Genomic DNA, 27895 nt, shown 5'->3' with positions numbered 1-27895 from the left:
GGTCTAAACCAGGATTAACCAGGACTAAACCAGGACTAAACCAGGTCTAAACCAGGATTAACCAGGACTAAACCAGGACTAAACCAGGTCTAAACCAGGACTAAACCAGGTCTAAACCAGGACTAAACCAGGACTAAACCAGGTCTAAACCAGGTCTAAACCAGGTCTAAACCAGGACTAAACCAGGACTAAACCAGGTCTAAACCAGGTCTAAACCAGGTCTAAACCAGGACTAAACCAGGTCTAAACCAGGTCTAAACCAGGTCTAAACCAGGTCTAAACCAGGACTAAACCAGAACTAAACCAGGTCTAAACCAGGACTAAACCAGGACTAAACCAGGACTAAACCAGGACTAAACCAGGTCTAAACCAGGACTAAACCAGGACTTAGATTGTACAGATTTTCTAAAAGTTAAACTATTCCTACTTCAGACACATTTTACTGATAAATACAATGATGTGATTGGATGGGAGGGCATCAGGTTTACCTGGAGTGTGCAGGTCCGGCAGGTCCGGCAGGTCCTCAGGTCTGAGTTCTGACAGGTCCAGAGTCCAGGTCAGGACCAGAGTCACAGAGTCGTCCTGACACCGAAGACTCACCGAGTCCTCGTCACAGAGAGAGAGAGACCGAGCCGAGACCGGAGCCTGAAGAGAGACCAGGTCTGAACCAGGTCTGAACTGGTTCTGAACCGGGTCTGGACCGGGTCTGAACCGGGTCTGAACCGGGTCTGGACCGGGTCTGGACCGGGTCTGAACCGGGTCTGAACCGGGTCTGGACCGGGTCTGGACCGGGTCTGAACCGGGTCTGGACCAGGTCTGGACCAGGTCCGGACCGGGTCTGGACCGGGTCCGGACCTGGTCCAGACCCTTCAGTGTGTGACCCTTCAGTGTGTGACCCTTCAGTGTGTGACCCTTCAGTGTCTGACCCTTCAGTGTCTGACCCTTCAGTGTGTGACCCTTCAGTGTCTGACCCTTCAGTGTGTGACCCTTCAGTGTGTGACCCTTCAGTGTCTGACCCTTCAGTGTGTGACCCTTCAGTGTGTGACCCTTCAGTGTGTGACCCTTCAGTGTCTGACCCTTCAGTGTGTGACCCTTCAGTGTGTGACCCTTCAGTGTCTGACCCTTCAGTGTGTGACCCTTCAGTGTGTGACCCTTCAGTGTCTGACCCTTCAGTGTGTGACCCTTCAGTGTCTGACCCTTCAGTGTGTGACCCTTCAGTGTCTGACCCTTCAGGGTCTGACCCTTCAGTGTGTGACCCTTCAGTGTCTGACCCTTCAGTGTCTGACCCTTCAGTGTGTGACCCTTCAGTGTGTGACCCTTCAGTGTGTGACCCTTCAGTGTCTGACCCTTCAGTGTCTGACCCTTCAGTGTGTGACCCTTCAGTGTCTGACCCTTCAGTGTGTGACCCTTCAGTGTCTGACCCTTCAGTGTCTGACCCTTCAGTGTGTGACCCTTCAGTGTGTGACCCTTCAGTGTGTGACCCTTCAGTGTCTGACCCTTCAGTGTCTGACCCTTCAGTGTCTGACCCTTCAGTGTGTGACCCTTCAGTGTCTGACCCTTCAGGGTCTGACCCTTCAGTGTGTGACCCTTCAGTGTCTGACCCTTCAGTGTCTGACCCTTCAGTGTGTGACCCTTCAGTGTGTGACCCTTCAGTGTCTGACCCTTCAGTGTCTGACCCTTCAGTGTGTGACCCTTCAGTGTCTGACCCTTCAGTGTGTGACCCTTCAGTGTCTGACCCTTCAGTGTCTGACCCTTCAGTGTGTGACCCTTCAGTGTGTGACCCTTCAGTGTGTGACCCTTCAGTGTCTGACCCTTCAGTGTCTGACCCTTCAGTGTGTGACCCTTCAGTGTCTGACCCTTCAGTGTGTGACCCTTCAGTGTCTGACCCTTCAGTGTCTGACCCTTCAGTGTGTGACCCTTCAGTGTGTGACCCTTCAGTGTGTGACCCTTCAGTGTCTGACCCTTCAGTGTCTGACCCTTCAGTGTGTGACCCTTCAGTGTGTGACCCTTCAGTGTGTGACCCTTCAGTGTCTGACCCTTCAGTGTCTGACCCTTCAGTGTGTGACCCTTCAGTGTCTGACCCTTCAGTGTGTGACCCTTCAGTGTGTGACCCTTCAGTGTCTGACCATTCAGTGTGTGACCCTTCAGTGTGTGACCCTTCAGTGTGTGACCCTTCAGTGTCTGACCCTTCAGTGTGTGACCCTTCAGTGTCTGACCCTTCAGTGTCTGACCCTTCAGTGTGTGACCCTTCAGTGTCTGACCCTTCAGTGTGTGACCCCTGCTCTGCTGGTCTGGACACGTTTGAGCCAGTGACCCCGCCCTTTGTGCAGGAGATGGTTGATCATTTGAGGCCCTCAGGTTCTCCAGGGGACAATGTCCCCCCCCAGGTCTTTTCAGACACTCTCTTATGGGGCCCTCTCATATGGGGCCCTCTCATATGGGGCCCTCTCATATGGGGCCCTCTCTTATGGGGCCCTCTCTTATGGGGCCCTCTCATATGGGGCCCTCTCATATGGGGCCATCTCATATGGGGCCATCTCATATGGGGCCCTCTCATATGGGGCCCTCTCTTATGGGGCCCTCTCTTATGGGGCCCTCTCATATGGGGCCCTCTCTTATGGGGCCCTCTCTTATGGGGCCATCTCATATGGGGCCCTCTCATATGGGGCCCTCTCATATGGGGCCCTCTCATATGGGGCCCTCTCTTATGGGGCCCTCTCATATGGGGCCCTCTCATATGGGGCCCTCTCATATGGGGCCCTCTCATATGGGGCCCTCTCATATGGGGCCCTCTCATATGGGGCCCTCTCATATGGGGCCCTCTCTTATGGGGCCCTCTCATATGGGGCCCTCTCATATGGGGCCCTCTCATATGGGGCCCTCTCTTATGGGGCCCTCTCATATGGGGCCCTCTCATATGGGGCCCTCTCATATGGGGCCCTCTCATATGGGGCCCTCTCATATGGGGCCCTCTCTTATGGGGTCCTCTCATATGGGGCCCTCTCATATCGGGTCCTCTCATATGGGGCCCTCTCTTATGGGGTCCTCTCATATGGGGTCCTCTCATATGGGGCCCTCTCATATGGGGCCCTCTCTTATGGGGCCCTCTCTTATGGGGCCCTCTCATATGGGGCCCTCTCTTATGGGGCCCTCTCTTGTGGGGCCATCTCATATGGGGCCCTCTCATATGGGGCCCTCTCATATGGGGCCCTCTCATATGGGGCCCTCTCTTATGGGGCCCTCTCATATGGGGCCCTCTCATAAGGGGCCCTCTCATATGGGGCCCTCTCTTATGGGGCCCTCTCTTATGGGGCCCTCTCATATGGGGCCCTCTCATATGGGGCCATCTCATATGGGGCCATCTCATATGGGGCCCTCTCATATGGGGCCCTCTCATATGGGGCCCTCTCATATGCAGTCCCACAGGGCTCAGTGCTTGGCCCTCTTTTATTCTCTCTCTATCGACTCCCACTTGGCTCAATCCTCAGGAAACATGGCGTCTCTTTTCATTGCTCTGCAGATGACTATGTCCCCTTAACACATCTGACTCCTTTAGTGTAACACATCTGACTCCTTTAGTGTAACACATCTGACTCCTTTAGTGTAACACATCTGACTCCTTTAGTGTAACACATCTGACTCCTTTAGTGTTAACACATCTGACTCCTTTAGTGTTAACACATCTGACTCCTTTACTGTTAACACATCTGACTCCTTTAGTGTAACACATCTGACTCCTTTAGTGTAACACATCTGACTCCTTTAGTGTTAACACATCTGACTCCTTTAGTGTTAACACATCTGACTCCTTTAGTGTTAACACATCTGACTCCTTTAGTGTAACACATCTGACTCCTTTAGTGTAAACACATCTGACTCCTTTAGTGTTAACACATCTGACTCCTTTAGTGTTAACACATCTGACTCCTTTAGTGTTAACACATCTGACTCCTTTAGTGTTAACACATCTGACTCCTTTAGTGTAACACATCTGACTCCTTTAGTGTTAACACATCTTACTCCTTTAGTGTTAACACATCTGACTCCTTTAGTGTTAACACATCTGACTCCTTTAGTGTAACACATCTGACTCCTTTAGTGTTAACACATCTGACTCCTTTACTGTTAACACATCTGACTCCTTTAGTGTAACACATCTGACTCCTTTAGTGTAACACATCTGACTCCTTTAGTGTTAACACATCTGACTCCTTTAGTGTTAACACATCTGACTCCTTTACTGTTAACACATCTGACTCCTTTAGTGTAACACATCTGACTCCTTTAGTGTAACACATCTGACTCCTTTAGTGTTAACACATCTGACTCCTTTAGTGTAACACATCTGACTCCTTTATTGTAACACATCTGACTCCTTTATTGTTAACACATTTGACTCCTTTAGTGTAACACATCTGACTCCTTTAGTGTAACACATCTGACTCCTTTAGTGTTAACACATCTGACTCCTTTAGTGTTAACACATCAGACTCCTTTAGTGTTAACACATCTGACTCCTTTAGTGTAACACATCTGACTCCTTTAGTGTTAACACATCTGACTCCTTTAGTGTAACACATCTGACTCCTTTAATGTTAACATATCTGACTCCTTTAGTGTAACACATCTGACTCCTTTAGTGTTAACACATCTGACTCCTTTAGTGTTAACACATCTGACTCCTTTAGTGTAACACATCTGACTCCTTTAGTGTAACACATCTGACTCCTTTATTGTTAACACATTTGACTCCTTTAGTGTTAACACATCTGACTCCTTTAGTGATAACACATCTGACTCCTTTAGTGTTAACACATCTGACTCCTTTAGTGTCAACACATCTGACTCCTTTAGTGTAACACATCTGACTCCTTTAGTGTAACACATCTGACTCCTTTAGTGTTAACACTTCTGACTCCTTTAGTGTTAACACATCTGACTCCTTTACTGTTAACACATCTGACTCCTTTAGTGTAACACATCTGACTCCTTTAGTGTAACACATCTGACTCCTTTAGTGTTAACACATCTGACTCCTTTAGTGTAACACATCTGACTCCTTTAGTGTAAACACATCTGACTCCTTTAGTGTTAACACATCTGACTCCTTTAGTGTTAACACATCTGACTCCTTTAGTGTAACACATCTGACTCCTTTAGTGTTAACACATCTTACTCCTTTAGTGTTAACACATCTGACTCCTTTAGTGTTAACACATCTGACTCCTTTAGTGTAACACATCTGACTCCTTTACTGTTAACACATCTGACTCCTTTAGTGTTAACACATCTGACTCCTTTAGTGTTAACACATCTGACTCCTTTAGTGTTAACACATCTGACTCCTTTACTGTTAACACATCTGACTCCTTTAGTGTAACACATCTGACTCCTTTAGTGTAACACATCTGACTCCTTTAGTGTTAACACATCTGACTCCTTTAGTGTAACACATCTGACTCCTTTATTGTTAACACATTTGACTCCTTTAGTGTAACACATCTGACTCCTTTATTGTTAACACATTTGACTCCTTTAGTGTAACACATCTGACTCCTTTAGTGTAACACATCTGACTCCTTTAGTGTTAACACATCTGACTCCTTTAGTGTTAACACATCAGACTCCTTTAGTGTTAACACATCTGACTCCTTTAGTGTAACACATCTGACTCCTTTAGTGTTAACACATCTGACTCCTTTAGTGTAACACATCTGACTCCTTTAATGTTAACATATCTGACTCCTTTAGTGTAACACATCTGACTCCTTTAGTGTTAACACATCTGACTCCTTTAGTGTTAACACATCTGACTCCTTTAGTGTAACACATCTGACTCCTTTAGTGTAACACATCTGACTCCTTTATTGTTAACACATTTGACTCCTTTAGTGTTAACACATCTGACTCCTTTAGTGATAACACATCTGACTCCTTTAGTGTTAACACATCTGACTCCTTTAGTGTCAACACATCTGACTCCTTTAGTGTAACACATCTGACTCCTTTAGTGTAACACATCTGACTCCTTTAGTGTTAACACATCTGACTCCTTTAGTGTTAACACATCTGACTCCTTTACTGTTAACACATCTGACTCCTTTAGTGTAACACATCAGACTCCTTTAGTGTAACACATCTGACTCCTTTAGTGTTAACACATCTGACTCCTTTAGTGTAACACATCTGACTCCTTTAGTGTAAACACATCTGACTCCTTTAGTGTTAACACATCTGACTCCTTTAGTGTTAACACATCTGACTCCTTTAGTGTTAACACATCTGACTCCTTTAGTGTAACACATCTGACTCCTTTAGTGTTAACACATCTTACTCCTTTAGTGTTAACACATCTGACTCCTTTAGTGTTAACACATCTGACTCCTTTAGTGTAACACATCTGACTCCTTTACTGTTAACACATCTGACTCCTTTAGTGTTAACACATCTGACTCCTTTAGTGTTAACACATCTGACTCCTTTAGTGTTAACACATCTGACTCCTTTACTGTTAACACATCTGACTCCTTTAGTGTAACACATCTGACTCCTTTAGTGTAACACATCTGACTCCTTTAGTGTTAACACATCTGACTCCTTTAGTGTAACACATCTGACTCCTTTATTGTTAACACATTTGACTCCTTTAGTGTAACACATCTGACTCCTTTAGTGTAACACATCTGACTCCTTTAGTGTTAACACATCTAACTCCTTTAGTGTTAACACATCAGACTCCTTTAGTGTTAACACATCTGACTCCTTTAGTGTAACACATCTGACTCCTTTAGTGTTAACACATCTGACTCCTTTAGTGTAACACATCTGAGTCCTTTAGTGTAACACATCTGACTCCTTTATTGTAACACATCTGACTCCTTTATTGTTAACACATTTGACTCCTTTAGTGTAACACATCTGACTCCTTTAGTGTAACACATCTGACTCCTTTAGTGTTAACACATCAGACTCCTTTATTGTTAACACATTTGACTCCTTTAGTGTTAACACATCTGACTCCTTTAGTGTTAACACATCTGACTCCTTTAGTGTCAACACATCTGACTCCTTTAGTGTAACACATCTGACTCCTTTAGTGTAACACATCTGACTCCTTTAGTGTTAACACATCTGACTCCTTTAGTGTTAACACATCTGACTCCTTTAGTGTTAACACATCTGACTCCTTTAGTGTTAACACATCTGACTCCTTTAGTGTAACATATCTGACTCCTTTAGTGTAAACACATCTGACTCCTTTAGTGTTAACACATCTGACTCCTTTAGTGTTAACACATCTGACTCCTTTAGTGTAACACATCTGACTTCTTTAGTATAACACATCTGACTCCTTTAGTGTTAACACATCTGACTCCTTTAGTGTAACACATCTGACTCCTTTAGTGTTAACACATCTTACTCCTTTAGTGTTAACACATCTGACTCCTTTAGTGTTAACACATCTGACTCCTTTAGTGTAACACATCTGACTCCTTTACTGTTAACACATCTGACTCCTTTAGTGTTAACACATCTGACTCCTTTAGTGTAACACATCTGACTCCTTTAGTGTTAACACATCTGACTCCTTTAGTGTTAACACATCTGACTCCTTTAGTGTAACACATCTGACTCCTTTACTGTTAACACATCTGACTCCTTTAGTGTTAACACATCTGACTCCTTTAGTGTAACACATCTGACTCCTTTAGTGTTAACACATCTGACTCCTTTAGTGTAACACATCTGACTCCTTTAGTGTAACACATCTGACTCCTTTAGTGTTAACACATCTGACTCCTTTAGTGTAACACATCTGACTCCTTTAGTGTAACACATCTGACTCCTTTAGTGTAACACATCTGACTCCTTTAGTGTTAACACATCTGACTCCTTTAGTGTAACACATCTGACTCCTTTAGTGTTAACACATCTGACTCCTTTAGTGTAACACATCTGACTACTTTAGTGTTAACACATCTGACTCCTTTAGTGTAACACATCTGACTCCTTTAGTGTTAACACATCTGACTCCTTTAGTGTTAACACATCTGACTCCTTTACTGTTAACACATCTGACTCCTTTAGTGTAACACATCTGACTCCTTTAGTGTAACACATCTGACTCCTTTAGTGTTAACACATCTGACTCCTTTAGTGTAACACATCTGACTCCTTTAGTGTAACACATCTGACTCCTTTATTGTTAACACATTTGACTCCTTTAGTGTAACACATCTGACTCCTTTAGTGTAACACATCTGACTCCTTTAGTGTTAACACATCTGACTCCTTTAGTGTTAACACATCTGACTCCTTTAGTGTTAACACATCTGACTCCTTTAGTGTAACACATCTGACTCCTTTAGTGTTAACACATCTGACTCCTTTAGTGTAACACATCTGACTCCTTTAATGTTAACACATCTGACTCCTTTAGTGTAACACATCTGACTCCTTTAGTGTTAACACATCTGACTCCTTTAGTGTTAACACATCTGACTCCTTTAGTGTAACACATCTGACTCCTTTAGTGTAACACATCTGACTCCTTTATTGTTAACACATTTGACTCCTTTAGTGTTAACACATCTGACTCCTTTAGTGTTAACACATCTGACTCCTTTAGTGTTAACACATCTGACTCCTTTAGTGTCAACACATCTGACTCCTTTAGTGTAACACATCTGACTCCTTTAGTGTTAACACATCTGACTCCTTTAGTGTTAACACATCTGACTCCTTTACTGTTAACACATCTGACTCCTTTAGTGTAACACATCTGACTCCTTTAGTGTAACACATCTGACTCCTTTAGTGTTAACACATCTGACTCCTTTAGTGTAACACATCTGACTCCTTTATTGTAACACATCTGACTCCTTTATTGTTAACACATTTGACTCCTTTAGTGTAACACATCTGACTCCTTTAGTGTAACACATCTGACTCCTTTAGTGTTAACACATCTGACTCCTTTAGTGTTAACACATCAGACTCCTTTAGTGTTAACACATCTGACTCCTTTAGTGTAACACATCTGACTCCTTTAGTGTTAACACATCTGACTCCTTTAGTGTAACACATCTGACTCCTTTAGTGTTAACACATCTGACTCCTTTAGTGTAACACATCTGACTCCTTTAATGTTAACACATCTGACTCCTTTAGTGTTAACACATCTGACTCCTTTAGTGTTAACACATCTGACTCCTTTAGTGTAACACATCTGACTCCTTTAGTGTAACACATCTGACTCCTTTATTGTTAACACATTTGACTCCTTTAGTGTTAACACATCTGACTCCTTTAGTGATAACACATCTGACTCCTTTAGTGTTAACACATCTGACTCCTTTAGTGTCAACACATCTGACTCCTTTAGTGTAACACATCTGACTCCTTTAGTGTAACACATCTGACTCCTTTAGTGTAACACATCTGACTCCTTTAGTGTTAACACATCTGACTCCTTTAGTGTTAACACATCTGACTCCTTTACTGTTAACACATCTGACTCCTTTAGTGTAACACATCTGACTCCTTTAGTGTAACACATCTGACTCCTTTAGTGTTAACACATCTGACTCCTTTAGTGTTAACACATCTGACTCCTTTAGTGTTAACACATCTGACTCCTTTAGTGTAACACATCTGACTCCTTTAGTGTAAACACATCTGACTCCTTTAGTGTTAACACATCTGACTCCTTTAGTGTTAACACATCTGACTCCTTTAGTGTTAACACATCTGACTCCTTTAGTGTTAACACATCTGACTCCTTTAGTGTAACACATCTGACTCCTTTAGTGTTAACACATCTTACTCCTTTAGTGTTAACACATCTGACTCCTTTAGTGTTAACACATCTGACTCCTTTAGTGTAACACATCTGACTCCTTTACTGTTAACACATCTGACTCCTTTAGTGTTAACACATCTGACTCCTTTAGTGTTAACACATCTGACTCCTTTAGTGTTAACACATCTGACTCCTTTACTGTTAACACATCTGACTCCTTTAGTGTAACACATCTGACTCCTTTAGTGTAACACATCTGACTCCTTTAGTGTTAACACATCTGACTCCTTTAGTGTAACACATCTGACTCCTTTATTGTTAACACATTTGACTCCTTTAGTGTAACACATCTGACTCCTTTAGTGTAACACATCTGACTCCTTTAGTGTTAACACATCTGACTCCTTTAGTGTTAACACATCAGACTCCTTTAGTGTTAACACATCTGACTCCTTTAGTGTAACACATCTGACTCCTTTAGTGTTAACACATCTGACTCCTTTAGTGTAACACATCTGACTCCTTTAATGTTAACACATCTGACTCCTTTAGTGTAACACATCTGACTCCTTTAGTGTTAACACATCTGACTCCTTTAGTGTTAACACATCTGACTCCTTTAGTGTAACACATCTGACTCCTTTAGTGTTAACACATCTGACTCCTTTAGTGTAACACATCTGAGTCCTTTAGTGTAACACATCTGACTCCTTTAGTGTAACACATCTGACTCCTTTAGTGTTAACACATCTGACTCCTTTAGTGTTAACACATCTGACTCCTTTAGTGTAACACATCTGACTCCTTTATTGTTAACACATTTGACTCCTTTAGTGTTAACACATCTGACTCCTTTAGTGTCAACACATCTGACTCCTTTAGTGTAACACATCTGACTCCTTTAGTGTAACACATCTGACTCCTTTAGTGTAACACATCTGACTCCTTTAGTGTTAACACATCTGACTCCTTTAGTGTTAACACATCTGACTCCTTTAGTGTTAACACATCTGACTCCTTTAGTGTTAACACATCTGACTCCTTTAGTGTAACATATCTGACTCCTTTAGTGTAATCACATCTGACTCCTTTAGTGTTAACACATCTGACTCCTTTAGTGTTAACACATCTGACTCCTTTAGTGTAACACATCTGACTTCTTTAGTATAACACATCTGACTCCTTTAGTGTTAACACATCTGACTCCTTTAGTGTAACACATCTGACTCCTTTAGTGTTAACACATCTTACTCCTTTAGTGTTAACACATCTGACTCCTTTAGTGTTAACACATCTGACTCCTTTAGTGTAACACATCTGACTCCTTTACTGTTAACACATCTGACTCCTTTAGTGTTAACACATCTGACTCCTTTAGTGTAACACATCTGACTCCTTTAGTGTTAACACATCTTACTCCTTTAGTGTTAACACATCTGACTCCTTTAGTGTTAACACATCTGACTCCTTTAGTGTAACACATCTGACTCCTTTACTGTTAACACATCTGACTCCTTTAGTGTTAACACATCTGACTCCTTTAGTGTAACACATCTGACTCCTTTAGTGTAACACATCTGACTCCTTTTGTGTTAACACATCTGACTCCTTTAGTGTAACACATCTGACTCCTTTAGTGTAACACATCTGACTCCTTTAGTGTTAACACATCTGACTCCTTTAGTGTAACACATCTGACTCCTTTAGTGTAACACATCTGACTCCTTTAGTGTTAACACATCTGACTCCTTTAGTGTAACACATCTGACTCCTTTAGTGTAACACATCTGACTCCTTTAGTGTAACACATCTGACTCCTTTAGTGTTAACACATCTGACTCCTTTAGTGTAACACATCTGACTCCTTTAGTGTTAACACATCTGACTCCTTTAGTGTAACACATCTGACTCCTTTAGTGTAACACATCTGACTCCTTTAGTGTTAACACATCTGACTCCTTTAGTGTAACACATCTGACTCCTTTAGTGTTAACACATCTGACTCCTTTAGTGTTAACACATCTGACTCCTTTACTGTTAACACATCTGACTCCTTTAGTGTAACACATCTGACTCCTTTAGTGTAACACATCTGACTCCTTTAGTGTTAACACATCTGACTCCTTTAGTGTAACACATCTGACTCCTTTAGTGTAACACATCTGACTCCTTTATTGTTAACACATTTGACTCCTTTAGTGTAACACATCTGACTCCTTTAGTGTAACACATCTGACTCCTTTAGTGTTAACACATCTGACTCCTTTAGTGTTAACACATCTGACTCCTTTAGTGTTAACACATCTGACTCCTTTAGTGTAACACATCTGACTCCTTTAGTGTTAACACATCTGACTCCTTTAGTGTAACACATCTGACTCCTTTAATGTTAACACATCTGACTCCTTTAGTGTAACACATCTGACTCCTTTAGTGTTAACACATCTGACTCCTTTAGTGTTAACACATCTGACTCCTTTAGTGTAACACATCTGACTCCTTTAGTGTAACACATCTGACTCCTTTATTGTTAACACATTTGACTCCTTTAGTGTTAACACATCTGACTCCTTTAGTGTTAACACATCTGACTCCTTTAGTGTTAACACATCTGACTCCTTTAGTGTCAACACATCTGACTCCTTTAGTGTAACACATCTGACTCCTTTAGTGTAACACATCTGACTCCTTTAGTGTAACACATCTGACTCCTTTAGTGTAACACATCTGACTCCTTTAGTGTTAACACATCTGACTCCTTTAGTGTTAACACATCTGACTCCTTTACTGTTAACACATCTGACTCCTTTAGTGTAACACATCTGACTCCTTTAGTGTAACACATCTGACTCCTTTAGTGTTAACACATCTGACTCCTTTACTGTTAACACATCTGACTCCTTTAGTGTTAACACATCTGACTCCTTTAGTGTAACACATCTGACTCCTTTAGTGTAACACATCTGACTCCTTTAGTGTAACACATCTGACTCCTTTAGTGTAACACATCTGACTCCTTTAGTGTTAACACATCTGACTCCTTTAGTGTTAACACATCTGACTCCTTTACTGTTAACACATCTGACTCCTTTAGTGTAACACATCTGACTCCTTTAGTGTAACACATCTGACTCCTTTAGTGTTAACACATCTGACTCCTTTACTGTTAACACATCTGACTCCTTTAGTGTAACACATCTGACTCCTTTAGTGTAAACACATATGACTCCTTTAGTGTTAACACATCTGACTCCTTTAGTGTTAACACATCTGACTCCTTTACTGTTAACACATCTGACTCCTTTAGTGTAACACATCTGACTCCTTTAGTGTTAACACATCTGACTCCTTTAGTGTTAACACATCTGACTCCTTTAGTGTAACACATCTGACTCCTTTATTGTTAACACATCTGACTCCTTTAGTGTAACACATCTGACTCCTTTAGTGTTAACACATCTGACTCCTTTACTGTTAACACATCTGACTCCTTTAGTGTAACACATCTGACTCCTTTAGTGTAAACACATATGACTCCTTTAGTGTTAACACATCTGACTCCTTTAGTGTTAACACATCTGACTCCTTTACTGTTAACACATCTGACTCCTTTACTGTTAACACATCTGACTCCTTTAGTGTAACACATCTGACTCCTTTAGTGTAAACACATATGACTCCTTTACTGTTAACACATCTGACTCCTTTAGTGTAACACATCTGACTCCTTTAGTGTAACACATCTGACTCCTTTAGTGTTAACACATCTGACTCCTTTAGTGTAACACATCTGACTCCTTTAGTGTAACACATCTGACTCCTTTATTGTTAACACATTTGACTCCTTTAGTGTAACACATCTGACTCCTTTAGTGTAACACATCTGACTCCTTTAGTGTTAACACATCTGACTCCTTTAGTGTTAACACATCTGACTCCTTTAGTGTTAACACATCTGACTCCTTTAGTGTAACACATCTGACTCCTTTAGTGTTAACACATCTGACTCCTTTAGTGTAACACATCTGACTCCTTTAATGTTAACACATCTGACTCCTTTAGTGTAACACATCTGACTCCTTTAGTGTTAACACATCTGACTCCTTTAGTGTTAACACATCTGACTCCTTTAGTGTAACACATCTGACTCCTTTAGTGTAACACATCTGACTCCTTTATTGTTAACACATTTGACTCCTTTAGTGTTAACACATCTGACTCCTTTAGTGTTAACACATCTGACTCCTTTAGTGTTAACACATCTGACTCCTTTAGTGTCAACACATCTGACTCCTTTAGTGTAACACATCTGACTCCTTTAGTGTAACACATCTGACTCCTTTAGTGTAACACATCTGACTCCTTTAGTGTAACACATCTGACTCCTTTAGTGTTAACACATCTGACTCCTTTAGTGTTAACACATCTGACTCCTTTACTGTTAACACATCTGACTCCTTTAGTGTAACACATCTGACTCCTTTAGTGTAACACATCTGACTCCTATAGTGTTAACACATCTGACTCCTTTACTGTTAACACATCTGACTCCTTTAGTGTTAACACATCTGACTCCTTTAGTGTAACACATCTGACTCCTTTAGTGTAACACATCTGACTCCTTTAGTGTAACACATCTGACTCCTTTAGTGTAACACATCTGACTCCTTTAGTGTTAACACATCTGACTCCTTTAGTGTTAACACATCTGACTCCTTTACTGTTAACACATCTGACTCCTTTAGTGTAACACATCTGACTCCTTTAGTGTAACACATCTGACTCCTTTAGTGTTAACACATCTGACTCCTTTACTGTTAACACATCTGACTCCTTTAGTGTAACACATCTGACTCCTTTAGTGTAAACACATATGACTCCTTTAGTGTTAACACATCTGACTCCTTTAGTGTTAACACATCTGACTCCTTTACTGTTAACACATCTGACTCCTTTAGTGTTAACACATCTGACTCCTTATATGTGTTGTGTTTTATATGTGTTGTATGTGTTATATGTGTTGTATGTGTTGTATGTGTTGTATGTGTTGTATGTGTTGTATGTGTTATATGTGTTGTATGTGTTGTATGTGTTGTATGTTTTATATGTGTTGTATGTTTTATATGTGTTGTATTAGTTATATGTGTTGTATGTTTTATGTGTTGTATGTGTTGTATGTGTTGTATGTGTTGTATGTGTTGTATGTGTTGTATGTGTTGTATGTGTTGTATGTGTTGTATGTGTTGTATGTGTTGTATGTGTTATATGTGTTGTATGTGTTGTATGTGTTGTATGTGTTATATGTGTTGTATGTGTTATATGTGTTGTATGTGTTGTATGTGTTGTATGTGTTATATGTGTTGTATGTGTTATATGTGTTGTATGTTTTATATGTGTTGTATGTATTATATGTGTTGTATGTGTTGTATGTGTTATATGTGTTGTATGTGTTGTATGTGTTGTATGTGTTGTATGTGTTATATGTGTTATATGTGTTGTATGTGTTATATGTGTTATATGTGTTGTATGTTTTATATGTGTTGTATGTGTTGTATGTGTTGTATGTGTTATATGTTTTATATGTGTTGTGTGTTGTATGTGTTGTATGTTTTATGTTGGGAGGGCAGCACCTTTTTATCTATTTGATTTTGTTTATTTTTATTCCATTTATTTTAATGTTTGTTTGATTCAATTTTCTATTTGATTTTGTTTTTATATCTTATTTTGTTACTTTTATCCTATTTTTGCCTGTCTTTTACCTGCTGTGAAGCACTTTGGAACTTCTGGTTGTATAAATCGTGCTATATAAATAAAGTGGATTGGATAGGTCTAGAGTGGGTCTAGAGTAGGTCTAGAGTGGGACTAGAGTGGGACTAGAGTAGGTCTAGAGTGGGACTAGAGTGGGTCTAGAGTGGGACTAGAGTAGGTCTAGAGTGGGTCTAGAGTGGGACTAGAGTAGGTCTAGAGTGGGTCTAGAGTAGGTCTAGAGTGGGTCTAGAGTGGGTCTAGAGTGGGTCTAGAGTGGGTCTAGAGTGGGACTAGAGTGGGACTAGAGTAGGTCTAGAGTGGGTCTAGAGTGGGACTAGAGTGGGTCTAGAGTGGGACTAGAGTAGGTCTAGAGTGGGACTAGAGTGGGTCAAGAGTGGGACTAGAGTGGGTCTAGAGTGGGTCTAGAGTGGGACTAGAGTGGGTCTAGAGTGGGACTAGAGTAGGTCTAGAGTGGGTCTAGAGTGGGACTAGAGTGGGTCTAGAGTGGGACTAGAGTAGGTCTAGAGTGGGACTAGAGTGGGACTAGAGTGGGACTAGAGTAGGTCTAGAGTGGGTCTAGAGTGGGTCTAGAGTGGGTCTAGAGTGGGTCTAGAGTGGGACTAGAGTGGGTCTAGAGTGGGACTAGAGTGGGACTAGAGTAGGTCTAGAGTGGGTCTAGAGTGGGACTAGAGTGGGTCTAGAGTGGGACTAGAGTAGGTCTAGAGTGGGACTAGAGTGGGTCAAGAGTGGGACTAGAGTGGGTCTAGAGTGGGTCTAGAGTGGGACTAGAGTGGGTCTAGAGTGGGACTAGAGTAGGTCTAGAGTGGGTCTAGAGTGGGACTAGAGTGGGTCTAGAGTGGGACTAGAGTAGGTCTAGAGTGGGACTAGAGTGGGTCTAGAGTGGGTCTAGAGTAGGTCTAGAGTGGGTCTAGAGTGGGTCTAGAGTGGGACTAGAGTGGGTCAAGAGTGGGTCTAGAGTGGGTCTAGAGTGGGACTAGAGTGGGACTAGAGTGGGACTAGAGTAGGTCTAGAGTGGGACTAGAGTGGGACTAGAGTGGGACTAGAGTGGGTCTAGAGTGGGTCTAGAGTGGAACTAGAGTGGGTCAAGAGTGGGTCTAGAGTGGGTCTAGAGTGGGACTAGAGTAGGACTAGAGTGGGACTAGAGTAGGTCTAGAGTGGGACTAGAGTGGGTCTAGAGTGGGTCTAGAGTAGGTCTAGAGTGGGTCTAGAGTGGGACTAGAGTGGGACTAGAGTGGGTCTAGAGTGGGACTAGAGTGGGACTAGAGTGGGTCTAGAGTGGGTCTAGAGTGGGTCTAGAGTGGGACTAGAGTAGGACTAGAGTGGGACTAGAGTGGGACTAGAGTGGGACTAGAGTAGGTCTAGAGTGGGTCTAGAGTGGGACTAGAGTAGGACTAGAGTGGGACTAGAGTGGGACTAGAGTGGGACTAGAGTAGGTCTAGAGTGGGTCTAGAGTGGGACTAGAGTAGGACTAGAGTGGGACTAGAGTAGGTCTAGAGTGGGACTAGAGTGGGACTAGAGTGGGTCTAGAGTGGGACTAGAGTGGGACTAGAGTGGGTCTAGAGTAGGTCTAGAGTGGGACTAGAGTGGGACTAGAGTGGGTCTAGAGTGGGACTAGAGTGGGACTAGAGTGGGTCTAGAGTGGGTCTAGAGTGGGTCTAGAGTAGGTCTAGAGTGGGACTAGAGTGGGACTAGAGTAGGTCTAGAGTGGGTCTAGAGTGGGACTAGAGTAGGACTAGAGTGGGACTAGAGTAGGTCTAGAGTGGGACTAGAGTGGGACTAGAGTGGGTCTAGAGTGGGTCTAGAATGGACTGCCACACTCCTGTTTAAGTTCAAAAATAAAGAGACAAAACTTGAAATAAAAGCTCAGAAGAAAATTGATTGGTTTGAGGGAGAATCACAAAAATATGAGATGTTTGTTGAATGTCTCTTCTGTGTCGTGTCCTCGTCTGTGACTGACCTGAGCCACGCAGAGCCCCCTGCTGGACAGAGCATGCAACAGCACCCGGTCCACAGAACCAGAGCCAGAACAGGACTGGACCCAAGACCAGGTCTGAGACCAGGACCAGGTCTGCAGAGGCTGAGGGACTGAAAGAGGGAGGGTCAGGACCAGGTCTAAACCAGGTCTAAACCAGGTCTAAACCAGGTCTAAACCAGGTCTAAACCAGGACTAAACCAGGACTAAACCAGGACTAAACCAGGTCTAAACCAGGTCTAAACCAGGTCTAAACCAGGTCTAAACCAGGTCTAAACCAGGACTAAACCAGGTCTAAACCAGGTCTAAACCAGGTCTAAACCAGGTCTAAACCAGGACTAAACCAGGACTAAACCAGGACTAAACCAGGTCTAAACCAGGTCTAAACCAGGTCTAAACCAGGTCTAAACCAGGTCTAAACCAGGACTAAACCAGGTCTAAACCAGGTCTAAACCAGGTCTAAACCAGGTCTAAACCAGGACTAAACCAGGACTAAACCAGGTCTAAACCAGGTCTAAACCAGGTCTAAACCAGGTCTAAACCAGGTCTAAACCAGGACTAAACCAGGACTAAACCAGGTCTAAACCAGGTCTAAACCAGGTCTAAACCAGGTCTAAACCAGGTCTAAACCAGGACTAAACCAGGACTAAACCAGGTCTAAACCAGGTCTAAACCAGGTCTAAACCAGGTCTAAACCAGGTCTAAACCAGGACTAAACCAGGTCTAAACCAGGTCTAAACCAGGTCTAAACCAGGACTAAACCAGGTCTAAACCAGGTCTAAACCAGGACTAAACCAGGTCTAAACCAGGTCTAAACCAGGTCTAAACCAGGTCTAAACCAGGACTAAACCAGGTCTAAACCAGGTCTAAACCAGGTCTAAACCAGGTCTAAACCAGGTCTAAACCAGGACTAAACCAGGTCTAAACCAGGTCTAAACCAGGTCTAAACCAGGACTAAACCAGGTCTAAACCAGGACTAAACCAGGACTTTGTGGACTCACTCTGACAGGCCTGAGGACCGGGTCTGGTCCCGGTCCAGGACTTGGTCTTGATCTCACACAGGAAGTTGCTGACAGGAAGTGTGTTATGGTGACCCTTGGAACAGACGAGGTCACAGCGCTGGTGACCGTCAGTGACCGGACCACACCGCAAAGCACCATGGGAAATGTCCGGGACGAGGCAATGAGGACCTGAAGGAGAACAGGGAGCGAGTCGGACCAGAGACCTTCAGCTGAGGTTAAAGGTCATGAGTTCATCTCTTTACCACATGGTTTCACCTCAGAGTTTTATAAAGCTCTAAAGACACATTTACACCTTTTCTTTTGGCAACTTTTAACCGTCACAAAACTCCTAGAGTGAAACTCCTCCCCTCATGTCCCTCATGTCCCTGAAGGAGCGACTGCACTGTGCCTCATAGAGACTATTTCTATTCTGAATGTGACTATCGTTTATTCACCTCAATTATGTCCAAAAGAACGGAACAAATCCACAAAGACACAAGACGACATAAGACCATCTTTACACACAATGAGACACACACAAGAGGACATAAGACCATCTTTACACACAATGAGACACACACAAGAGGACATAAGACCATCTTTACACACAATGAGACACACACAAGAGGACATAAGACCATCTTTACACACAATGAGACACACACAAGAGGACATAAGACCATCTTTACACACAATGAGACACACACAAGAGGACATAAGACCATCTTTACACACAATGAGACACACACAAGACGACATAAGACCATCTTTACACACAATGAGACGCACACAAGACGACATAAGACCATCTTTACACACAATGAGACACACACAAACACAACTAAACAAAAATGGAACAATAAGTCTGGACTTATTTATTTAAAGTGATAAACACATTTATTATCGATGATTTTAATAACATCTTGATAATTAAGTCTCAGAAGCTGAACACAAATGCAAATGGGCAAAAAGAAAACCAGGAATAAAAGAGATAAAACAATAGCTTAAATCACTAAAAGGGAGACAAAATCACAACGAGCTGCTTCTTAGTGAGCGTTTGTCTGATAATAATATAATATATAATATATAATATAATATACAATATATAATATAATATAATATATAATATATAATATATATAATCTTATGTGTCGTGTGGATGATGTCATGGTGTAAGTGCAGTACTCACTGTGACAGCTGGAGGCGCCGGTCCCAGACGCACACGCAACTGATCCAGAAGCACGTGGAGGATCTTTCAGCCAATCAGAGAGCAGCGTCTGGGCGCGTGCAATCGTATGCCTGCTGCCACCTGGTGGACAAACACAGTACAACAACAGAAGTGTCGTTACAACAGAAGTGTCACTACAACAGAAGTGTCATAACAACAGAAGTGTTGTTACAACAGAAGTGTCATTACAACAGAAGTGTCGTTACAACAGAAGTGTCATTACAACAGAAGTGTCATTACAACAGAAGTGTCGTTACAACAGAAGTGTCATTACAACAGAAGTGTCGTTACAACAGAAGTGTCATTACAACAGAAGTGTCGTTACAGCAGAAGTGTCATTACAACAGAAGTGTCGTTACAACAGAAGTGTCGTTACAACAGAAGTGTCATTACAACAGAAGTGTCGTTACAACAGAAGTGTTGTTACAACAGAAGTGTCATTACAACAGAAGTGTCGTTACAACAGAAGTGTCCTTACAACAGAAGTGTCGTTACAACAGAAGTGTCGTTACAACAGAAGTGTCGTTACAACAGAAGTGTCGTTACAACAGAAGTGTCATTACAACAGAAGTGTCGTTACAGCAGAAGTGTCGTTACAGCAGAAGTGTTATAACAACAGAAGTGTCGTTACAACAGAAGTGTTATAACAGAAGTGTCATTACAACAGAAGTGTCGTTACAACAGAAGTGTCGTTACAACAGAAGTGTGGTTACAACAGAAGTGTAGTTACAGCAGAAGTGTTATAACAACAGAAGTGTCGTTACAACAGAAGTGTCATTACAACAGAAGTGTCGTTACAACAGAAGTGTTGTTACAACAGAAGTGTCGTTATAACAGAAGTGTCATTACAACAGAAGTGTCTTACAAGAGAAGTGTCGTTACAACAGAAGTGTCATTACAACAGAAGTGTCGTTACAACAGAAGTGTCATTACAGCAGAAGTGTTATAACAACAGAAGCGTCGTTACAACAGAAGTGTCGTTACAACAGAAGTGTCGTTACAACAGAAGTGTTATAACAGAAGTGTCGTTACAACAGAAGTTTCGTTACAACAGAAGTGTCGTTACAACAGAAGTGTTATAACAGAAGTGTCGTTACAACAGACGTGTCGTTACAACAGAAGTGTCGTTACAACAGAAGTGTCGTTACAACAGAAGTGTCGTTACAACAGAAGTGTCGTTACAACAGAAGTGTCGTTACAACAGAAGTGTCGTTACAACAGAAGTGTCATTACAACAGAAGTGTCGTTACAACAGAAGTGTCGTTACAACAGACGTGTCGTTACAACAGAAGTGTCGTTACAACAGAAGTGTCATTACAACAGAAGTGTCGTTACAGCAGAAGTGTCGTTACAACAGAAATGTCATTACAACAGAAGTGTCGTTACAACAGAAGTGTCGTTACAACAGAAGTGTCGTTACAACAGAAGTGTCGTTACAACAGAAGTGTTGTTACAACAGAAGTGTCGTTATAACAGAAGTGTCATTACAACAGAAGTGTCTTACAAGAGAAGTGTCGTTATAACAGAAGTGTCATTACAACAGAAGTGTCATTACAACAGAAGTGTCGTTACAACAGAAGTGTCATTACAACAGAAGTGTCGTTACAGCAGAAGTGTCATTACAACAGAAGTGTCGTTACAACAGAAGTGTCGTTACAAAAGAAGTGTCGTTACAACAGAAGTGTCATTACAACAGAAGTGTCGTTACAACAGAAGTGTCGTTACAACAGAAGTGTGGTTACAACAGAAGTGTCATTACAACAGAAGTGTCATTACAGCAGAAGTGTCGTTACAACAGAAGTGTCGTTACAACAGAAATGTCATTACAACAGAAGTGTCGTTACAACAGAAGTGTTGTTACAACAGAAGTGTCGTTATAACAGAAGTGTCATTACAACAGAAGTGTCTTACAAGAGAAGTGTCGTTACAACAGAAGTGTCGTTACAGCAGAAGTGTTATAACAACAGAAGTGTCGTTACAACAGAAGTGTCGTTACAACAGAAGTGTCGTTACAACAGAAGTGTTGTTACAACAGAAGTGTCGTTATAACAGAAGTGTCATTACAACAGAAGTGTCTTACAAGAGAAGTGTCGTTACAACAGAAGTGTCGTTACAGCAGAAGTGTTATAACAACAGAAGCGTCGTTACAACAGAAGTGTCGTTACAACAGAAGTGTCGTTACAACAGAAGTGTTATAACAGAAGTGTCGTTACAACAGAAGTTTCGTTACAACAGAAGTGTCGTTACAACAGAAGTGTTATAACAGAAGTGTCGTTACAACAGACGTGTCGTTACAACAGAAGTGTCGTTACAACAGAAGTGTCGTTACAACAGAAGTGTCGTTACAACAGAAGTGTCATTACAACAGAAGTGTCGTTACAACAGAAGTGTCGTTACAACAGAAGTGTCGTTACAACAGAAGTGTCATTACAACAGAAGTGTCGTTACAACAGAAGTGTCGTTACAACAGAAGTGTCGTTACAACAGAAGTGTCATTACAACAGAAGTGTCGTTACAGCAGAAGTGTCATTACAACAGAAGTGTCGTTACAACAGAAGTGTCGTTACAACAGAAATGTCATTACAACAGAAGTGTCGTTACAACAGAAGTGTTGTTACAACAGAAGTGTCGTTACAACAGAAGTGTCGTTACAACAGAAGTGTCGTTACAACAGAAGTGTCGTTATAACAGAAGTGTCATTACAACAGAAGTGTCTTACAAGAGAAGTGTCGTTACAACAGAAGTGTCGTTACAGCAGAAGTGTTATAACAACAGAAGTGTCGTTACAACAGAAGTGTTATAACAGAAGTGTCATTACAACAGAAGTGTCGTTACAACAGAAGTGTCGTTACAACAGAAGTGTCGTTACAACAGAAGTGTCATTACAACAGAAGTGTCGTTACAGCAGAAGTGTCATTACAACAGAAGTGTCGTTATAACAGAAGTGTCATTACAACAGAAGTGTCTTACAAGAGAAGTGTCGTTACAACAGAAGTGTCGTTACAGCAGAAGTGTTATAACAACAGAATTGTCGTTACAACAGAAGTGTCGTTACAACAGAAGTGTCGTTACAACAGAAGCGTCGTTACAACAGAAGTGTCGTTACAGCAGAAGTGTTATAACAACAGAAGCGTCGTTACAACAGAAGTGTCGTTACAACAGAAGTGTCGTTACAACAGAAGTGTTATAACAGAAGTGTCGTTACAACAGAAGTTTCGTTACAACAGAAGTGTCGTTACAACAGAAGTGTTATAACAGAAGTGTCGTTACAACAGACGTGTCGTTACAACAGAAGTGTCGTTACAACAGAAGTGTCGTTACAACAGAAGTGTCGTTACAACAGAAGTGTCATTACAACAGAAGTGTCGTTACAGCAGAAGTGTCATTACAACAGAAGTGTTATAACAACAGAAGTGTCGTTACAACAGAAGTGTCGTTATAACAGAAGCCTCGTTACAACAGAAGTGTCGTTACAACAGAAGTGTCATTACAACAGAAGTGTCGTTATAACAGAAGTGTCATTACAACAGAAGTGTTATAACAGAAGCGTCATTACAACAGAAGTGTCGTTACAACAGAAGTGTTATAACAGAAGTGTCATTACAACAGAAGTGTCGTTACAACAGAAGTGTCGTTAAAACATAAGTGTCGTTACAACAGAAGTGTCGTTACAACAGAAGTGTCATTACAACAGAAGTGTCATTACAACAGAAGTGTCGTTACAGCAGAAGTGTCATTACAACAGAAGTGTCGTTACAACAGAAGTGCCGTTACAGCAGAAGTGTTATAACAACAGAAGTGTCGTTACAACAGAAGTGTCATTACAACAGAAATGTCATTACAACAGAAGTGTCGTTACAACAGAAGTGTCGTTACAACAGAAGTGTCGTTATAACAGAAGTGTCATTACAACATAAGTGTCGTTACAACAGAAGTGTCGTTACAACATAAGTGTCGTTACAACAGAAGTGTCGTTACAACAGAAATGTCGTTAAAACAGAAGTGTCGTTATAACAGAAGTGTCGTTACAGCAGAAGTGTCATTACAACAGAAGTGTCGTTATAACAGAAGTGTCATTACAACAGAAGTGTCTTACAAGAGAAGTGTCGTTACAACAGAAGTGTCGTTACAGCAGAAGTGTTATAACAACAGAAGTGTCGTTACAACAGAAGTGTCATTACAACAGAAATGTCATTACAACAGAAGTGTCATTACAACAGAAGTGTCTTACAAGAGAAGTGTCGTTACAACAGAAGTGTCGTTACAGCAGAAGTGTTATAACAACAGAAGTGTCGTTACAACAGAAGTGTCGTTACAACAGAAGTGTAGTTACAACAGAAGTGTCGTTACAACAGAAGCGTCGTTCCAACAGAAGTGTCGTTACAGCAGAAGTGTTATAACAACAGAAGCGTCGTTACAACAGAAGTGTCGTTACAACAGAAGTGTCGTTACAACAGAAGTGTTATAACAGAAGTGTCGTTACAACAGAAGTTTCGTTACAACAGAAGTGTCGTTACAACAGAAGTGTTATAACAGAAGTGTCGTTACAACAGACGTGTCGTTACAACAGAAGTGTCGTTACAACAGAAGTGTCGTTACAACAGAAGTGTCGTTACAACAGAAGTGTCATTACAACAGAAGTGTCGTTACAACAGAAGTGTCATTACAACAGAAGTGTCGTTACAGCAGAAGTGTCATTACAACAGAAGTGTTATAACAGAAGTGTCATTACAACAGAAGTGTTATAACAACAGAAGTGTCGTTACAACAGAAGTGTCGTTATAACAGAAGCGTCGTTACAACAGAATTGTCGTTACAACAGAAGTGTCATTACAACAGAAGTGTCGTTATAACAGAAGTGTCATTACAACAGAAGTGTTATAACAGAAGCGTCATTACAACAGAAGTGTCGTTACAACAGAAGTGTTATAACAGAAGTGTCATTACAACAGAAGTGTTATAACAACAGAAGTGTCGTTACAACAGAAGTGTCGTTATAACAGAAGCGTCGTTACAACAGAAGTGTCGTTACAACAGAAGTGTCATTACAACAGAAGTGTCGTTATAACAGAAGTGTCATTACAACAGAAGTGTTATAACAGAAGCGTCATTACAACAGAAGTGTCGTTACAACAGAAGTGTTATAACAGAAGCGTCATTACAACAGAAGTGTCGTTACAACAGAAGTGTTATAACAGAAGTGTCGTTACAACAGAAGTTTCGTTACAACAGAAGTGTCGTTACAACAGAAGTGTTATAACAGAAGTGTCGTTACAACAGACGTGTCGTTACAACAGAAGTGTCGTTACAACAGAAGTGTCGTTACAACAGAAGTGTCGTTACAACAGAAGTGTCATTACAACAGAAGTGTCGTTACAGCAGAAGTGTCATTACAACAGAAGTGTTATAACAACAGAAGTGTCGTTACAACAGAAGTGTCGTTATAACAGAAGCCTCGTTACAACAGAAGTGTCGTTACAACAGAAGTGTCATTACAACAGAAGTGTCGTTATAACAGAAGTGTCATTACAACAGAAGTGTTATAACAGAAGCGTCATTACAACAGAAGTGTCGTTACAACAGAAGTGTTATAACAGAAGTGTCATTACAACAGAAGTGTCGTTACAACAGAAGTGTCGTTAAAACATAAGTGTCGTTACAACAGAAGTGTCGTTACAACAGAAGTGTCATTACAACAGAAGTGTCATTACAACAGAAGTGTCGTTACAGCAGAAGTGTCATTACAACAGAAGTGTCGTTACAACAGAAGTGCCGTTACAGCAGAAGTGTTATAACAACAGAAGTGTCGTTACAACAGAAGTGTCATTACAACAGAAATGTCATTACAACAGAAGTGTCGTTACAACAGAAGTGTCGTTACAACAGAAGTGTCGTTATAACAGAAGTGTCATTACAACATAAGTGTCGTTACAACAGAAGTGTCGTTACAACAGAAATGTCGTTAAAACAGAAGTGTCGTTATAACAGAAGTGTCATTACAACAGAAGTGTCTTACAAGAGAAGTGTCGTTACAACAGAAGTGTCGTTACAGCAGAAGTGTTATAACAACAGAAGTGTCGTTACAACAGAAGTGTCGTTACAACAGAAGTGTAGTTACAACAGAAGTGTCGTTACAACAGAAGCGTCGTTCCAACAGAAGTGTCGTTACAGCAGAAGTGTTATAACAACAGAAGCGTCGTTACAACAGAAGTGTCGTTACAACAGAAGTGTCGTTACAACAGAAGTGTTATAACAGAAGTGTCGTTACAACAGAAGTTTCGTTACAACAGAAGTGTCGTTACAACAGAAGTGTTATAACAGAAGTGTCGTTACAACAGACGTGTCGTTACAACAGAAGTGTCGTTACAACAGAAGTGTCGTTACAACAGAAGTGTCGTTACAACAGAAGTGTCATTACAACAGAAGTGTCGTTACAACAGAAGTGTCATTACAACAGAAGTGTCGTTACAGCAGAAGTGTCATTACAACAGAAGTGTTATAACAGAAGTGTCATTACAACAGAAGTGTTATAACAACAGAAGTGTCGTTACAACAGAAGTGTCGTTATAACAGAAGCGTCGTTACAACAGAATTGTCGTTACAACAGAAGTGTCATTACAACAGAAGTGTCGTTATAACAGAAGTGTCATTACAACAGAAGTGTTATAACAGAAGCGTCATTACAACAGAAGTGTCGTTACAACAGAAGTGTTATAACAGAAGTGTCATTACAACAGAAGTGTTATAACAACAGAAGTGTCGTTACAACAGAAGTGTCGTTATAACAGAAGCGTCGTTACAACAGAAGTGTCGTTACAACAGAAGTGTCATTACAACAGAAGTGTCGTTATAACAGAAGTGTCATTACAACAGAAGTGTTATAACAGAAGCGTCATTACAACAGAAGTGTCGTTACAACAGAAGTGTTATAACAGAAGCGTCATTACAACAGAAGTGTCGTTACAACAGAAGTGTTATAACAGAAGTGTCATTACAACAGAAGTGTCGTTACAACAGAAGTGTCGTTACAACAGAAGTGTCGTTACAACAGAAGTGTCATTACAACAGAAGTGTCGTTACAACAGAAGTGTCATTACAACAGAAGTGTCGTTACAACAGAAGTGTCGTTACAGCAGAAGTGTTATAACAACAGAAATGTCGTTACAACAGAAGTGTCGTTACAACAGAAGTGTCATTACAACAGAAGTGTCGTTACAACAGAAGTGTCATTACAACAGAAGTGTCGTTACAACAGAAGTGTCGTTACAGCAGAAGTGTCATAACAACAGAAGTGTCATTACAACAGAAGTGTCGTTACAACAGAAGTGTCATTACAACAGAAGTGTCGTTACAACAGAAGTGTCGTTACAACAGAAGTGTCATTACAACAGAAGTGTCTTTATAACAGAAGTGTCATTACAACAGAAGTGTTATAACAGAAGCGTCATTACAACAGAAGTGTCGTTACAACAGAAGTGTTATAACAGAAGTGTCATTACAACAGAAGTGTCGTTACAACAGAAGTGTCGTTAAAACAGAAGTGTCATTACAACAGAAGTGTCGTTACAACAGAAGTGTCATTACAACAGAAGTGTCGTTAAAACAGAAGTGTCATTACAACAGAAGTGTCGTTACAACAGAAGTGTCGTTACAACAGAAGTGTCGTTACAACAGAAGTGTCGTTATAACAGAAGTGTCATTACAACATAAGTGTCGTTACAACAGAAGTGTCGTTACAACATAAGTGTCGTTACAACAGAAGTGTCGTTACAACAGAAATGTCGTTAAAACAGAAGTGTCGTTATAACAGAAGTGTCATTACAACAGAAGTGTCTTACAAGAGAAGTGTCGTTACAACAGAAGTGTCGTTACAGCAGAAGTGTTATAACAACAGAAGTGTCGTTACAACAGAAGTGTCGTTACAACAGAAGTGTAGTTACAACAGAAGTGTCGTTACAACAGAAGCGTCGTTCCAACAGAAGTGTCGTTACAGCAGAAGTGTTATAACAACAGAAGCGTCGTTACAACAGAAGTGTCGTTACAACAGAAGTGTCGTTACAACAGAAGTGTTATAACAGAAGTGTCGTTACAACAGAAGTTTCGTTACAACAGAAGTGTCGTTA

General features: G+C 41.2%; 1 protein-coding gene and 1 long non-coding RNA gene across 2 annotated transcripts in view; both read right to left on the bottom strand.

The window, feature by feature from the left end:
• Nucleotides 1-503: 503 nt before the first annotated feature.
• Nucleotides 504-18727, bottom strand: LOC140375872 (uncharacterized). Its single transcript, XR_011929799.1, has 3 exons — nucleotides 18545-18727; nucleotides 17529-17656; nucleotides 504-645 (listed from the first exon to the last, which is right to left on the bottom strand). It is a non-coding gene; the product is annotated as an uncharacterized lncRNA (long non-coding RNA).
• Nucleotides 18728-19548: 821 nt separating this feature from the next.
• The window catches only part of LOC140375873 (thyroglobulin-like), a gene marked incomplete at its 5' end in the record, with an annotated part of 53739 nt that continues 45392 nt past the window's right edge, over nucleotides 19549-27895 (bottom strand). Inside the window, 2 exons of the mRNA XM_072461914.1 lie at nucleotides 19549-19556; nucleotides 19734-19853. Coding sequence (XP_072318015.1) covers nucleotides 19549-19556; nucleotides 19734-19853 — 128 coding nt within the window. The remainder of the gene's footprint in view (nucleotides 19557-19733; nucleotides 19854-27895) is intronic.

The sequence above is a fragment of the Eucyclogobius newberryi genome, unplaced genomic scaffold (genome assembly GCF_026437365.1).
Source record: "Eucyclogobius newberryi isolate DKJ021-1_F unplaced genomic scaffold, fEucNew1.0.hap1 SCAF_337, whole genome shotgun sequence".
Lineage (NCBI taxonomy): Eukaryota > Metazoa > Chordata > Actinopteri > Gobiiformes > Gobiidae > Eucyclogobius > Eucyclogobius newberryi.
This window is presented reverse-complemented; position numbering and strand designations above follow the sequence as displayed.